Here is a 16,575-nt window from a genome sequence, read left to right as displayed (position 1 = left end):
GTGCAGTGCTTAACCATTTTCAATATTTTAAAAATTGCATTGGACCCAGAGTTAAGCATACACAACAGCTGTTGGAAGCTGACTATGCCACCCGCTCCTCCCCATGTCAGCTCCTCTTGCCCCCAGAAAATGTTCCATCAAGAATCATGGGGCCCTTCTAAATGGCAGAGGGGGCAGAGCTGAGGGGGAGACGAAATCTCTGAGGCGACTTTTGCAAGCAGAGACTGTGCTTAACTCTGAATCCATAGAGAGTCATTGAAATCAACAAGGGCCTTACTGTTAACCTCAATAGAATATAGGCTATTCTTGTTATTGAATGTCTGTCTGAAGTTGTATTACTTTTACTTACAGTCAAGAGAATAAATTGGATGCAGACCACCAACTAATGACACCAGCTACAGCATTCTAATGGATCTGTGTAGTACTTATTGAAGACATTATCACAAAATGTGTTGTACATTATTTATGCCTCTATACCAAAGAGTATATATAAAGTACTGTGAAAAATGATCAAAAGAGTACATGTATATTTTGGTCCCAATGCATGAATTAGGAAACTAATCCACCTGGCACAGAAGCCAAAACATTCATGTGTACAACTGTTCTTACATTACTTTATGCATACTTTCTGGTGCATGAGGATGAATCTGTGTACATTCCACATCCACAATCAGCCTTCAAGGCTGACCTAGAAGTGGCACTAAGTATATCACTGGAAATTGCTCCTCTCTTTTTTTACTCTATAGTTGTCATTGTGAAGCAACTCCTAAGCCAAATAACTTCAGGTGGCTATTTTTGTTGGACCACAGCAGAAGAAAGGGTTAACCTTTTCTTTTCTTTTCTTGTGCAGTGCAGTCATGATCCCAATTGGGACCCTTGTCATGGCTATTTAGAGCAGGGGACCCCAAACTAAGGCCTGGGGGCCGGATGCGGCCCAATCGCCTTCTAAATCCGGCCCGCGGATGGTCCGGGAATCAGCGTGTTTTTACATAAGTAGAATGTGTCATTTTATTTAAAATGCATCTCTGGTTTATTTGTGGGGCCTGCCTGGTGTTTTTACATGAGTAGAATGTGTCCTTTTATTTAAAATGCATCTCTGGGTTATTTGTGGGGCATAGGAATTCATTCATATTTTTTTTTCAAAATATAGTCTGGCCCCCCCACAAGGTCTGAGGGACAGTGAACCAGCCCCCTGCTGAAAAGTTTGCTGACCCCTGATTTAGAGTATAGAAAGAGAAAGTGACAGTCAACTTCCAGAGATGTGTTTAGCATTTTGTCTACTTTGATCCTTAATGTTAATACTATTATTATTCACAGTATTATTTTTGCATCATCAATGTACATGATGCTTTATATGGAATTTCATAAGCATAAAATAGTCAGATCCCCAGCCCCAAGAGGTTTACAGTATAAAACAGATGATGTGAAAGACAAATAGAGGTTGCAGAGGGTGAGATAAGTGTTCAAATTGGTAGCTGGGAATGAGAATTAAGGAGTTAAACTGAAGACCTTACAAAGCTGTGCGATTTTGATTATTTGGGAATTCCAATCGATAGGAATACTTTTACAGTCTTATTTCTCCTTTGTAGGATACTACACAACTGCCATGATGATGCATCGAAATTCATTTGCCTTTTAGCAAAACCCAGCAGCAACTATTTGGAACAAGAAGATTTCATCCCTTTACTGCAGGTTTGTGTGACTTGCTAATAAGTTTCATTTTCTGAATTAGAGGAAAAACCCTTTAGATGAGCACCTAATTTTTTTTTGAAGAAGTCATCCCTTTCCTCCTCAATATACTCCACCCAGAGAGCCACAGCTTAATTCACTCACTGTGATCTGAAGTTAAGCAACATGCAAACGAAAAAGCCAGTCAAGGTCTGCATAGCAGGATGCCCTGCTGAGAGAGGCACTGACAGGATCTTCAGTGTTTGTAGGGGCACAACTAAGACAGTGCGGAGAAGGTTCCATGTGAACACACACACTGGGAGTTCCGCTTTTTGTGGCTTTTTGTGAATGTGGACTGAAAATACGTTGTTGCATACTTACTACCTTTTATGTTTTATTTTTCTGTCTTTTAAGGTAACTCAAAATGGTAGCCTAGCAGGTGTGCATTACCTATGAATCTTAAAGGTTTCATTAAACACGGTAGCTTTTATAATGCTGCTATGAACAGTTGCCTGCACAAGTTCTCCTTGTAGGCTTCCCATAGGCTAGATCTAGCTGGACACTGTGAGGACTGAATTGCAGGACAAGATGGACCTTTGGTCTGATCCAGCAGGGCTTTTCATATGTTCTTACACTCTAACTGCTGACAGTGTTGTATCATATAATATCTCTAACTTTTCTGTGTTACATAATTTGGATATCTTTCAGGATGTAGTCGAAACTCATCCTGGACTGACATTTCTGAAGGATGCCCCAGAATTCCATTCCCGCTACATTACTACGGTAGGTTAACTTCATGTACAAGGTGTCAGCATTTGTCTAAGAAAAGGTTCATGATTCATTTTGAGCTGTGCTCAGTGTTAAAAGGAAAGTAATTCACATTGTCAAATGGCATAATAATGTTTTACCCCTAGCATCTTGTTCCCTTACCTTAACTTCTTTGTTAAGTTGTCCACAATGATAGGCTAGTAATACCCTGCCTATTGTATGCAGGGCTGTCTTTGAAAACTGCTTGGAAATAGCAATCAGTCCAAAATGTAGTGACTAAGTTACTAACCAGATCTTCTGAAGCTTATATTGCTGCACTGACTCCTGAACTGTTTCTGACCACAATTCAAAGGGTTGGTGCTTGCTTTTAAAGCCCAAATGGCTTTGGATCTGAATATCTGAAAGACTATCTATACCCATATCAACCTGCTCTTGCCCTGAGATTACCTTTGGGTATTTTAGATCCCTCTAAGACTATATGCATATTTTTGTTGTTTCCTATACATGTAGTTTGTTTTGTTGATTTTAAATATCGGTCACTGGCTGCTGTCAGAAACAGGATGCAAGACTTGTGGAGGGGTGTGTGTGTGTGTGTGTGTGTGTGTGTATCACACAGAATAAGTCCAGTTTTGAGACTTGTATTTAATCTTTTTCCAGGTTATTCAAAGAATATTCTATACAGTCAATAGATCCTGGTCTGGGAAAATATCCCTAACAGAGTTGAGGAAAAGCAACTTTCTGCAGGTTTGTTAATTTTTTTAAATTCCTATGAGCAACAAGTATTTCTAAAATACTTTCCGTGATATCCATGATATCCATTGTTAGATTAGATCAATTGAAATAATTGGACTTAGTAAGTAATATTAGTTGTTCCCATAGCTTGTTCAGTGTTTTCAGTTTTATAGCTGGATTTAGCAAAATTTACTAAAAGAGGATCTGGACAGGTTTGTACATTTCTAGTGTTGAAGGATGATAGATATGACACAGTAAGGATTATAGTAGCCACATAAGCTTCACGTGGTCACAAAACCATCAAGTATTAATTTTGCTTGTTTGTGGATTTTTTAAATAATCACAAAGTTTAATGTTTCATACAGTTCTTTTGCTGTTTAAGGTATGTAGTGAATAATAAGAAAGACTGACAAGATATAATTCTTGTTACAGTTCTTGGTCTGTGCCTTCTGCCTATGGAAAATGGAATGAATTTGTTCTCATTTTTTCAGACCCTAGCTCTCTTGGAGGAAGAGGAAGACATAAATCAAATCACTGATTATTTTTCCTATGAGCACTTCTATGTTATTTACTGTAAATTCTGGGAACTGGACACTGACCACGATCTCTACATCAACCAGAAAGATCTGGCTAGATACAATGATCAAGGTAAGCAGAGCAAGAGAAGCACTAGTGGTTGTTGTTACTAATATAAAATAAATATTCTCTCATATGTACTTTATGGGCATCCCAGATTACCAAACTTGATCTCTCTTTCTCCATGTTCTTACAAAAAACAAAACAAAAAACCCTTGCATATCTCTTTCTGTCCTTCAGTCATGTCATTATTATGCAAAATAGACATGCAATAAAGTAGTCCATGCTCTTGGGAAAATTGGATAGGATATAGCTTTTCCCTGTTCAGTTGCTGAAAATGCTAATCTATGCCATAACCTTGTAGGGAAAGAGATGTAAAAAGTTAAAACAGTGAACAGGCACCATATTCTTTACCATCTCAAACCTTGCTGTAACACTATGGGTTAATTTTGGCCTAAATCTGCTGTAGATTGAAGCATTAAAATGTTACAAATTGCCTTTCATATAGATGCTCATCAGTCCAACACACCAGGCAGGGCACACTCTTGATGTGATCTTTGCCCCCAAGTGATATGAGGATGGACTAAAGATAGAGGGACTGCAATGTGCTCCCTTGCCATGGTCAAACCATTATCTGGTTAAGTTTGGGCTGATGACGTGGCAGCTACCTCTTGTAAGGTGGTGGGACTGTTTGGATGGTTTGCCCTCAGAAACTGATGGAACCTGATAGGTTCCTGAATGCTATTTTATTTCTTTTTTTCGGGGGGGGGGGTCCAGTGGAGAAGGCTGGTGATCTTGTTGAGGATGTTTTGAGATCAGGTTCGTCTTATGCAATCAACTGATGCACACAAGATACTTGTGACAATGCATCCAGCCACATGCTCCCTCAATCCTTGCCCCTCTTGGCTTATCAAATCTAGTAGAGGGGGGCTGACTGGTTGGATCCAGAGCTTAGTTAGCGCTTTGCTATGTGATAGCGTGGTCCCTGCTGCACTGAAAGAGGCAGTGGTGCAACCGCTCCTAAAGAAACCAGCTCTGGACCCTTCAGATTGGAACAGCTATCAGCTAGTTGCCAATATCCTTTCTGAGAGAGGGTGGTGGATAGGGCCATGCATAGCTGCCAAGTTATCCCTTATTTTAAGGGATTTTCCCTTATGCTGAATAGGCTTCCTCGCGAGAAAAGGGAAAACTTGGCAGCTATGGGGCCATGGTGGAGCAACTGCAAGCATTCTTGGAGGACAGGTTATTTAAATCCATTACAATCTGGATTCAGGTCTGGTATGGAATAACCTCTTACCCGTATCTGGGAGTGGGTGGCGGTTGTTGTGGCCCATCACAGCCAGCCGCCAGGAAGCAACATAATGACCAGATCAAAAGTATTCAGAATCAAAACTATTTTAAGGCATTTATTTGATACATAGTAAAAACTTATCTGAAGAAGTGTGCATGCACACGAAAGCTCATACCAAAATAAAAACTTAGTTGGTCTTTAAGGTGCTACTGAAGGAATTTTTTTATTTTACTTCGATCCAGACCAACACGGCTACCTACCTGTAAGTAAAAACATGGCCACTGAGGAAAATCATTTTTCAGCTGCGTTTGCACATGATTGAAAGCCACTTCTTCTGCACAGATATCACTTGTGTATAGGGAAAAGCAACTATTGTTAGAACTATTGCAAACACATTCACGAACTGAAACTGTTCCTAATCCTTCTTTCTTCATCTACAGCTCTGTCAAACAGGATTATAGAGAGAATATTCAGTGGAGCTGTGCTTAGGTAAGATAGTAGGGAACAATTAAGATCGAAGGAAGAAAATTAATTTTTGAAATAACAGAATGGGATTTAGGAAGTTCAGTGTAAGATATAATCACTTTGATTCCTTATCTGGGGGTGGCTTCAGATGTGCAGCTTACATTGGCTTTGGTTTAAATCATTTGGAGAAGGGAAGGGAAGGGACAAAACTCAGCAGTAGATCTTGCTTGCAGAAGGTTAAAATCTCTGACATTTCCAGGTGGGGCTAGGATTGTCCCCAGGTGGAAACCCTGGAGAACAACTGCCAGTCAGTGCAGAAAATACTGAACTAAATGGAACACTGATTTGACTCAGCTTAGCTCCTATGATCTTGTTTCCTAAGGCACATGTAATGCTCACATTGGCTGCCATGGACTTTATTTCTCTTTTGAATTATCTCTACTCTACAGTGTTGAGAAACAAAATGCAAAGCTCAGTTGCACTTTTTATTGTGATGTGAAATTTCCCTGACTCTTTCACATCATCTGTCAGAAAATCTCCAGGAATGATGTCTGTCTTCAATCCAGAATAAACTGTTTTCAGCCTGAGATACAGTGGATTGAACACACATGCTGTTACTGAACAATAAACCTTTCTCAGTCTGTATTTTAGATACATTCATAAGAAAGCTTTATCTTCCTGGAATGTCAGGAAAAGGTTGCCACATGGAGACTTTGTACAACATAAATGATTATATAAACAGCCCAAAATCTTGATGCTGAGAGAATGTGATCTACTTTAATTTAAAAGTTGTCATGTTTGGGTTATTAGTTTGCAGTTTCTGATCTGCTCTCTAGGGAACTCTTGCAAGTTAAATAGTATTGAACTTCAAAGAATCAGGGAGTGGATAACCAGCACTAACACATCCATGGGCTCTCTAAGGAATTGAAAGTGAAATGTTGAGGTGTATTCAGACATCTATTCTAAAAAAATCACCATGTGAACTTCAGCGAGTGTTTGAAATCTGTCTGTTTCAGAGGAATGCAAGTGCACAAAGAAAACCACATGAGCTATGCAGACTTTGTATGGCTTCTAATTTCTGAAGAAGACAAAAGAAGTCCCACAAGGTGAGATAAATCATCCAGAAATTTGGAGTAGGTGGCGTGAAGGAACATATATACAACGTTTGCAGGTTGTTAAATGCATATGTTCTGTAACTCCAGGGGCAAATAGCAACTGCCAGGAAGGTATTCTTGACAGGAAAATAGGGGGAAAGGATAAACCTCTGTACACAGTACAGCTGCAGCCAAATGAGACTGCCCCATGGTTGCTTTTTGTTCTTGTTACTTGTCCTAACATTTCCTGTGCACTCCACACACATATACAGCACTTCCATAGGCTCACAATCTTGGCCTCATGTGTCACGTGCTAATCATGTGCTAGGGATAGGGAGGAATGAAAAGAAGATGATATTGACAGTCACATGCATGCTGTATAAAAAACACAATGAGAATGATTCAGCTAGTGAGTCCTGCTTGTGGAAGCCAACACAAGGGTCTTCCACTAGTGCAGCAGGGCTTTTTATCCCTCCTTCTCCTTGTGCCCCCACGCCCAATTGACTCTGGTGGGGTTGGGGAAACACTCAGAACAGCACTTAGGGGAAGGAGGGGGAGATTGTTCTGTCTGGCAAGTGAAATTCTTGCACTGATGTGATGATCTCCTTAGTGCTATGTTGTATATAAAATATAAATATAACATTAAGAAACGAATGTAATATGTAGGTGTATAATTGCCCGTAGAGACTGAGTGCCCTGACTGTCACTGGATGAAGAACTTAGGCTTTACTTTTGTGGTAGAAAAAAGGAGTCACTCCCCAGTGGCTATCAAGTCATGAAGATCAGAAATACATTGTTCTGATACTTAGCCTCACTGCTATAGCATCACCTCTGCTTTGAATTTATCTAGACATCTTCTTTATCCTGTATTTTGCTGCTAAATGTGAACATTGTCTCAGTTTGTAATTTCTTTCGAGGATGGAGAACTAATGCAGTTTGAGTCACTGAGCAACTGAGGGTATTATATATCTTAGCTCATGCTCTGGATTTCTAGATTGAAATTTCCAATGAAAGGCATTATGAGGAAGGAGTCTGGACAAAGCTTCACTGTGCATATGAAAGCTGTCTCAATAAGGGTTCTTTGTTAGAACTATTGCTTGCCCCAACTTTGCTACAAACAAATCTTATTCATTCCCCTTTCCCTAGTATTGAATACTGGTTCCGCTGCATGGACTTGGATGGGGATGGCATGCTCTCCATGTATGAACTGGAGTATTTTTACGAGGAGCAGTGTGAGAGGATGGAATCCATGGGCATTGAGCCACTGCCATTCCATGACCTGCTGTGCCAAATGCTTGATCTAGTGAAGCCAGAGTGTGAGGGTAAGGCCCATTTATACAATAGTATTCATCTACACTGCTGACCATTTCTTGGGAGTATGATTACCTTTGATCTCTCAGGTATATTTGATCTCCCAGACCCCTTTAAAGAGTTATCATACTCTGTCTGCATCACTTTTTTGGCAGTCACCAGCAGGACACTTGATCCAAGCAGATAAGATTCCTTGTGTATGGGAGATCCAGAGCCAAGTAGTGGTCTTTACCAACCTCCTAGGCTTTGCATCCTCAGCCAATTCCTTAGTTAACATTCAAAGTACTAGCAAAAAAAAAAGGGTGGAGATCAGTTCCCACCACCACCAAACAGGCTTTTATTTTCACTCTCCAGGCATTTAGAGGTGGCTCAACAAGTAGGTGCAGAGGTTCAGAGCCATGAGCTGCTAATGCCACTAATACCAAATGGTGTTATAAGGTTCTCTAAATGCATGGTGAGCCATAATGTATCTGTGTGATCTCTCACCCATAGACCTGATAGTGATGCCGATTAAGTCAGTGCACACTTGAAAGGCCTTGTCCACAAAAGTATTTGAGGAACTTATTTCAAAAAATGTTGGCCTTTCTCTCTTTCCTTTTTTTTTTGGATAAACACATTTGAATTTGCTCCTGGTGATCAAGCACTAGGGGAAACTTTGTTCACAGCAACCATCTTGTTGCAAACCGCTTTTGAGTACAAAAAAAATTGGCTTATATAAATAAACTCATCAGCATCTCACTTTCATGGCATACAGAACTTGGATTTTTGCATGCCACTGGCACATGCTGATTCAGACTGGGTTAACAAAATTGTCAACCAATGTTGAAAACAGATCACCTAAAAGAATGGGTGAATCTGGCCTGAAAGAAATCATCTCCCATTTCTTCATAAATCTTTAAATACTATTTACCACATGGCCTGTAACCCAGAAGCCTCGACACCCCAGTCCTACTGAGAACTGCTAGACTGATAATAAAATAATGTCTTCTGGTTTTGCAGGAAGGGTAACTTTGCGAGACTTGAAAAGATGCAGAATGGCACATGTATTTTACAACACATTCTTTAACCTGGAAAAGTACTTGGACAATGAACAGCGGGATCCCTTTGCTGTGCAGAAGGTATAAAGCAGTTGCAAAATAGTGATTGCTCTGAGAGTTCTACTATGGAAAGGAACAAGAGATGGATACTTCCATGAAGTTCCCAAAAGAATTTATTATGAAATATGGTGGCAATGGTCAAAACTATGTATTTAGAACAGAAATTTTCCTAAATGTATGCTTAGTAACCCCAGAAAATATAAGAGAGAGAAGAGCTGATTAAATTTATGCTTAGTATCTGGAAAGGTTGTGTAATATCCCATTGTATTATTCTTTGATCAGGTACTAGGATAAGTAATGACAAGACATTTCTGCATCTTGAGCAGAAATTAAATGATTAAAGCCCTACTTGCTTGGTGTCATACGGCCTTTGTACATTAGCCTATTGCACATTATTCTTCCTTAATACTTAAAATTATTCTGGTAAATGAGCAGCATACATAAATGGTAAAATCTATATGTAACAGTTTCTTCAGTACATATTTCAGAGGAACGGAAAGAGACTGTTTTCACTTATCTTGAATGTGATCTTTGGCAAGTTTATCCAATTCAGTGACAATTATTAGATGGAATACATAGTGTTTACAAATTTAGAATATCAAGTAGGATACAAGAATCTCTTTTCCGGGCTTAAATAGCTAACGTTCTTAGAACTGTTTGAACTGGAAGGGACAAGAAGAGGTAGCTTACTTATCCTTTCCCCTCATATAGCAACTCTATATCCTTATTCACCTGATTAAAAAACAACAAATATTGTTGAAGAATTTGTAATTACCTTGCGTTACAAGTTTAAACAGTTTCACAGAAGAGAACTATGTTGCTTTTATTTTCCTTCTGGAGTCAGTGGTCTACTATAGACAAGAAATGCCTCAGTCCAGTGTTCTGAGGCATTAAGTTAAAAGTGTACTGGGTACATTTCTTTATAGTATAAAGAAATGTACCCAGAGGTATAGCATATGAAAAATAATTTGTTTGCCCTTCCTATTTCTAGTTTTCAGTAGTTGTACTCTTCAGAGTTTGAATTTCCATGCAGTTTACCAGTAAAGTGAATGGTCATTGCCCTGAGACTGTGTTTGTTCAAAGGCATCCTAGCCATGGCAAATATGTATATTGCGAAAGTGACTTGGTTTGTTCAGTTTTGCATGTTTCCTTCTCACATGTTTATTTAGGATGTTGAGAATGATGGTCCTGAACCCTCCGACTGGGACAGATATGCTGCTGAGGAGTACGAAATTCTTGTTGCTGAAGAGTCTGGCAATGAACAGTTACAAGAAGGGTGAGTGTCAGTATCTGCAAAATGTGGTTATAATTGCTACTCCCAAAAGCCTCAAAACTCGTATATTTGAAGATGAAAAGTTGTTTTGAAGCAAAATGAAAAAGATAAACTGTTTAAAACAGAGAAACATGTTTATGAACAATAAAACCCAATGAGTTACTAAATAATTAATCTTGGAATGTCACTGCAAGCCTGTTAGTTCAAAAATAAGAGGAAGTGACTTTGACAATAAACACAGATGACATAGTCATTTAGGGTGTCAGTCCTTAGTTGATAGTTATACTGTTTGCTACTGTATCTACAAAATGTCAAAGCAATTAGCCGAACTGTTCCTAAACTATGCTGGCAGAAATGTTACAATCTCTTTTTCAACCAAAGGATTTTTGTATTATTGATGAATTCATATTGCTAACTCTATGTAGATGAAAGCTTCCATGGCATATTAAACGCATGCCCTGAGGCAACTCAGCCTTGGCAGAGAAAGGATAAGAGCCTTGATTTCCTTATGTTTTAGTTTATAGTACACTACTAGGCACTGACACAGAAAATTGCTATGACTTAAAATGTGTCTTTCAGGAGTTGGCTTTGGTAAGCAAGACTGAGTGAAGATAAGCAATGTTTTATAGTAGTATGGTTATTCTGGAAGCACCTTCACGTCAGTGAAAGTACTTTTTATTTCTCCAGGGCCAAACTCTGAAAAAATCCTGTTCTGTATATCCTGTTCTGTCCAGCATATCTCTGGGAAAAAACTGCATTTTAGGGACCCCTATTTCCCCTTCTCCCCGACACCTGTCTTCCACAATGAGCAGCACAGATGCTATACCTGAGGACTATCTCCAGCAAAAGAGGGTGTTCCGGTTTGCGAACATTTTTTTTTTGAAGCCAAAGGTCTGACACGGCTTCTGTGGCTTCTGGTTGAGTGCAGGAAGCTCCTGCAGCCAATTGGAAGCCGTGCCTTGGTTTTCAAACCGTTCCAGGAGTCAAACGGACTCGCAGAATGGATTAAGTTCAACAACCAAGATACCACTATATGAGGACAGAGAAATTGGCTTCTTTTGCATGTTGTTTTGAGCCTTCTACAAAGTGTATAAACCTATTAAGATGATAAAGTGAAAAATTGGTAAGCAGTGGTACCAAATGCTTTAGTATGTTATACGTTTAAGATTTACATGGAATCATCATTGCCGTTTGGGTCCACTACTTACATTTCCACCTTCTACACCTATTTAAATACCTCAGATTTATAGCTGTTTTATTTACTGAAAAATGATCTAAGTTAAAGACCTCAGACAGTTATAACCAAACATATAAACCAGGGGTCCCCAAACTAAGGCCCGGGGGCCGGATGCGGCCCAATCACCTTCTAAATCCTGCCCGCGGACGGTCCGGGAATCAGCATTTTTTTCCTGAGTAGAATATGTTCTTTTATTTAAAATGCATCCCTGGGTTGTTTGTGGGGCATAGGAATTCATTCATTTCCCCCCCAAAAAATATAGTCCAGCCCCCCACAAGGTCTGATGGACAGTGGACTGGCCCCCTGCTGAACAAGTTTGCTGACCCCTGATATAAACCATCTGCATGTTTAATATCTTTCTTCCTTTTTGTAGATCTTTTGATGATGACTATGAAACAGATGAACTCTTATCACTACCTGAAATTGAAGAAAAGTCAGACCACTTAGTTATCTCAGATCTATCAACCTAAACATATTGAAGAAGTGTCTGCAAGGTCTGATGATATTAAATGGGAGAGTCCTCAGTTCTTACATTTCAGGAATTACTTCATTCTTTTCCTTGAGAAAATAACCAACATTTGAAACCATAACACCATCTTTTTTAAAAAAAATAATTACTTGCTTCTGCGGTTTGGTATCTTCCAGCAGTATGGTAAAGTGTGTGGATATGGGTGGGCTGCGGCAGGCATAACAGTGGTACCTTGCAAGACGAATGCATCGCGCAGCGAAAAACTTGCTAGATGAAAGCGTCTAGCGATTCTTTGTTGCCTCGCAAGACAAAGCTTTCTATGGGCGCGTCTCGCGAGACAATTTTTTTTTTGCCGCTTTTTTTTGCCGTCTGCCGTTTGTTTCCGCAAGACGAAAATCTCGCTAGACGAAGCTACCCGCGGAAAGAATTATTTTCGTCTTGTGAGGTACCACTGTATTTAGAAACTGTAGAGAAGCTAGAAGGCCTACACTGTACAATGAAGCATGGAAAGGCTTGAAAAGAATCCATGGTTGTAGAAAACCAAAGAATTTAAAACAAGTTGAAGAAATTATTTCCTGCCTCATGGATTCTTTTCTCTTCTTTTTATACTTAGAAATTGAACCTTCAGCTTCCTTCTCACCTTGCTACATAATTTTGACAAAAACTACATGTTTTTCTAGAAATATTTTCAGATTACTCCACTGGATAAGCATCACAGGAAGATTGTCAATGAATTGGGGGGGGGGAATGCCCCAAGAGTTTATTTAAATCTGATATAAAGCTACTGGGTTTGTTTGTTTTTTAAAGTTTATTCTAGAAAAATCCAGGCTATTTGATCTTAATTGCCTCTCTTCACAAAAGGAGCTTTCCTTTTCTTACGGCTTTTCCAACAAAGTACAAGAGCCCCTCGTACATGTTTATTCTTAGCAAATGTAATACTCCTACAAATCTCTGTAGAAAGATCATGGCACATATATCCTCACATAATCAAGCGGTTACTGCGAGGAAATAACCTAAAATACTGCTACAAGAAATAGCATAGCTTGTTTCTGCATTGCTCACCATTTTTTTTAACTTTTAAAACTAAAATCTAGGGTGTGAACTTCTCATGAAGTATATGCCCTACCAAATATTAAACAAAAACCCTGATAGAGCAGCAAAATTGACTGGAGCTCAGAAAGCTCCAGTAAAATCAACAACACCCTCACCGCCCCAAAACTTTGCTTGTGGTTCTTGCTCTTTAGAAATTAAAACGCTAGATTATGGTGCTTCCCCATTTGCACAATGGGAGAATGTTGTGTGGCACTAAAGCAGGTTTTAGAATTAGGCACTAAATTTCTTTGAAAGCCACTGAGATTTGCATCCCAGACTTAAAAGCATTGCCTTGGTTCAAACCCATTTAATATGAATATAGTTGGTGCAGACTAAACAGTATGGATTGTAAGTTTGAATACTTTGGTATTTAACTTGCTTTTGTCTCAATTCTATATAAAATGTGTTAAAATAATAGGAATAATCATGCATTGAATTATAGGAAATGGTTCCCACTTTTTTCAGATACAAAATCAAAATTAAGAAATGCCAGCATACAAAATTTAACTTCCTTTGCTATAGGTTAAATTTGTACTAGAGTTTCAGAACCTAATTTCAATGCCAGTCCTGGAGCATGAATACTGCATTGTATAAAATAACAATCTGGAAGAGTGTATTTGAGCATCTTTCTGGATTGTTGATGCAGGAGTATGACTCTCGTTTATGGTGTGAGGGCTCTGAGGTTCATCTCGGTGATTTGCCTTGGTCACAAGCAGAAGGGGGAGCTGTACTTTACCTTGTGTTCTTTATCTGCACGCATATATACACATAAACACCCTTTTATGGAAGTGCCAGGTGCAGTGACAGAGCACATGCTTTGCATGCAAAAGGTCCCAGGTTGAGTCTGGCATCCCCAAGCAGGGCTGGGAAAGAATCCCATATAAAAACATGGAAAACTGCTGCCAGACAGTTCTGAGCCAGATGGACTAATGATCTTCCGATTCAGCATAAGGCATGTTCTTGTGCATAGCGCTTTTCCGCACTACTAATTACTTAAGCAAAACCGTTTGTAGTTGGAATTAGAGAAGTGGAAGTTTTTTGGTCAGAGGCTTGTGGCGCTCTCTAATAATAACAAATTAACATTTTTAATGCTGGTTTTCAATAAATATATATTTTAAATAAATAAATAACCTCAATCAAGTTTTAATTCCATGCCAGGTATTAGCAACAAAGCTCATAAGAAGGGTTCTAGAATGAAAATCCCTTTATTTACAGTCTGATAAATGGTGCAAATGATAAACAAGAATTAGATTTACCACTTTTTAAAAAGACTGCTGATGATAAAGATAAAAGACATAAAATGTTTTCATTTCCATGTCATCTACATATACCATTTAATTCACACTGATTTTTTTTTGGGGGGGGGGCGATTTGTAATTTTAGGAAAATTGGAGGATCCAATAATTCTGAGTTGTTGGAAGAAATATTCAGTTCACAGCTCATTTTCCCCAGAATATTAGATTTTATCTCATAGCATTTGTGCTAGCTATACAGTTCACAAGATTTTACCCAAACCTTTGATTCCATGCAATTCTTCATTAGTACATCAGTTGGTTTTCTATATACTATTACATATTATAGAGCAAACATTGGAGAAAGGAGTTGGTAAAATGCAACTTTTTAAAGCATTTTTAGTGGAACTGACACTGATTTCACCGTGATTTTTGAGCAACTATTTTAAGTTAGCATTATTCCACATTGGAGTGGTTATTGTCATGCTGCACCTGCGCCGTCCAGCCTCCCAGCGCAGCTGCGTACTGAACAAAACTTTAGTCTCATGCAAGTTTCTAGACTGGTCTGCTGTTTGGAAAAGTTTACTGTACTCCTGTTACAATTCCAATCAGGAATGGTTTAATTTGTCAATATGTTCCTCATCCTCCTCCACCCACGCCATGTAGTTTGGGTGAATAGCTGTATTCTCTAGACTAGAGAATCCAAACATAGCATCTTAAATAAGCACAGGCTTCGCATAAAGTGTTTCCTTGGTGTTCCCAGGATCTATTTCACACAATTGCTAACTCATTTAAAGAGTTGTTCTGCTACGCTGGTGTTCAAGAGGCACCCCTTTTTAAAATCATGAGTACTTCTTTAGCTAAACACAATTATGCTTATTTTCATTTTTGTAAAGGAAAAGAAAGGTTAACTTGAGCTGCCATATCTTACTTGCCATAAAGTAAAATGGCAGAGGCAATTATTAGCATCATTTCACTTGAAGCCAATAGTGTAGAAATGCAGATAACTTTAGTGAATAATTTTATAAGTGGCAATCCGTTAGGTTACCACCTACATTTAGCACTACATTTGAATAGGAATGATGTGTCAACAGGTCAACTGTATGCAAATTTGTATTCAAAAACACTGTAAAATTTTCTGTATTGTAAAAATAAATAAATGTTCTTATGGAATACTTGTAGCCTAATTGGAGCATAACTAGGAGCTAGACTCCCTGTATTTTATTCCCAGTTCTGCAAAGCACCTGCTATGCACCACTAGTAAAAGCTTGTTGAACTTTTGCACGTGTGCAAAAATACCTTTTGGACAACAGCCTGTAAAGGTTTTTTTAGTCAAATTTTGAACGTTTTGTTTTTATCTGCTCTTAATGCTGTATATCGGATTTCTTGTCTGAAGAGTAGAAATAAGAACACCTACCTCATATGAAAGGGGTTAGTATAATTCAGTCTGCTATATTGCAGAAATTCCTTTCAGTAAACTGCTCAAGCAATACTTGTTTGGTGATGCACGTCCTTTAATGCCTATTGGGACAAAGGCATTGGTTAAAGTGGGATGAGAGAGAGACATGGTTACTAAAAATGAATGCTGCAATTGGTATCAAGTTTTTAGGCAGTGTTCGTGTTTTGGAGGTGCCTCGTGCACTTTGTAACTGATTTTTTTACTTTATTTGGGCCACCACTAAGAGGCAGTATTGGGCAGAAGGCACAGAGCTGAGCTGAGTATCAGGTTCATTGGTAAGAGTGTTGTTGTTTTTTGTAAAATTGGACAAAACTGTCTGGATTTAACACAAAAGCTCTCCCAAGATCGCTCCAAGAGCATCTTGTGTTTAGCTTAAAATATATAGCCTTAAAAGACCAAAAAGTTCATCCACAACGCCAAAATAACTCTTGGGTCTAAGAATATCTTTGAGTATCACAGTATGTGAAGTCTATGCAAAAATATTTTTTAATGAAGGTCACAGAGACTATAAACACTAAATAATTTGGAGAAATGCTTGTAATTAATGTTTATTCATGTATTTTAACATGCTTTGTTGTTATGTGTTAAGGTTTGCAGGAACTAAGATGTACAAAAAAAGTTGTGAAACTTGTTTGACACAGTTGTCCGAGGATTACTTGTGCTGGGCAAGGCTTTGCCTTAGCTATTTTCCTTTGTATTTCCTTTTTTGCAATTAAAAATATTTTTAAAAATAGTGAGTCTCATTAATTTCCCCCCGCAAGATAGGAATTAATGTGCTGTATCTCAGAAACAGAAATAATTAAAAAGAAAA

The 16,575-nt window shown here is 38.6% G+C and overlaps 1 protein-coding gene across 5 annotated transcripts in view; it reads left to right on the top strand.

The window, feature by feature from the left end:
• Positions 1-16,497, top strand: part of PPP2R3A (protein phosphatase 2 regulatory subunit B''alpha) — a 32,849-nt gene extending 16,352 nt beyond the window's left edge. For all 5 annotated transcript variants that reach the window (XM_060274620.1, XM_060274617.1, XM_060274619.1 and 2 more), the window contains 10 exons: positions 1,590-1,692; positions 2,377-2,451; positions 3,094-3,180; positions 3,660-3,816; positions 5,476-5,524; positions 6,517-6,606; positions 7,741-7,916; positions 8,905-9,023; positions 10,172-10,278; positions 11,886-16,497. In XM_060274620.1, coding sequence (XP_060130603.1) covers positions 1,590-1,692; positions 2,377-2,451; positions 3,094-3,180; positions 3,660-3,816; positions 5,476-5,524; positions 6,517-6,606; positions 7,741-7,916; positions 8,905-9,023; positions 10,172-10,278; positions 11,886-11,982 — 1,060 coding nt within the window. In that variant the 3' untranslated portion in view covers positions 11,983-16,497. The remainder of the gene's footprint in view (positions 1-1,589; positions 1,693-2,376; positions 2,452-3,093; positions 3,181-3,659; positions 3,817-5,475; positions 5,525-6,516; positions 6,607-7,740; positions 7,917-8,904; positions 9,024-10,171; positions 10,279-11,885) is intronic.
• The last annotated feature ends 78 nt before the right edge of the window (positions 16,498-16,575 follow it).

This window comes from Zootoca vivipara, chromosome 5, assembly GCF_963506605.1.
Source record: "Zootoca vivipara chromosome 5, rZooViv1.1, whole genome shotgun sequence".
Taxonomy (NCBI): Eukaryota; Metazoa; Chordata; class Lepidosauria; order Squamata; family Lacertidae; genus Zootoca; species Zootoca vivipara.
Note: the sequence above shows the minus strand (reverse complement) of the source record. Positions and strands in the feature narration are given on the sequence as shown.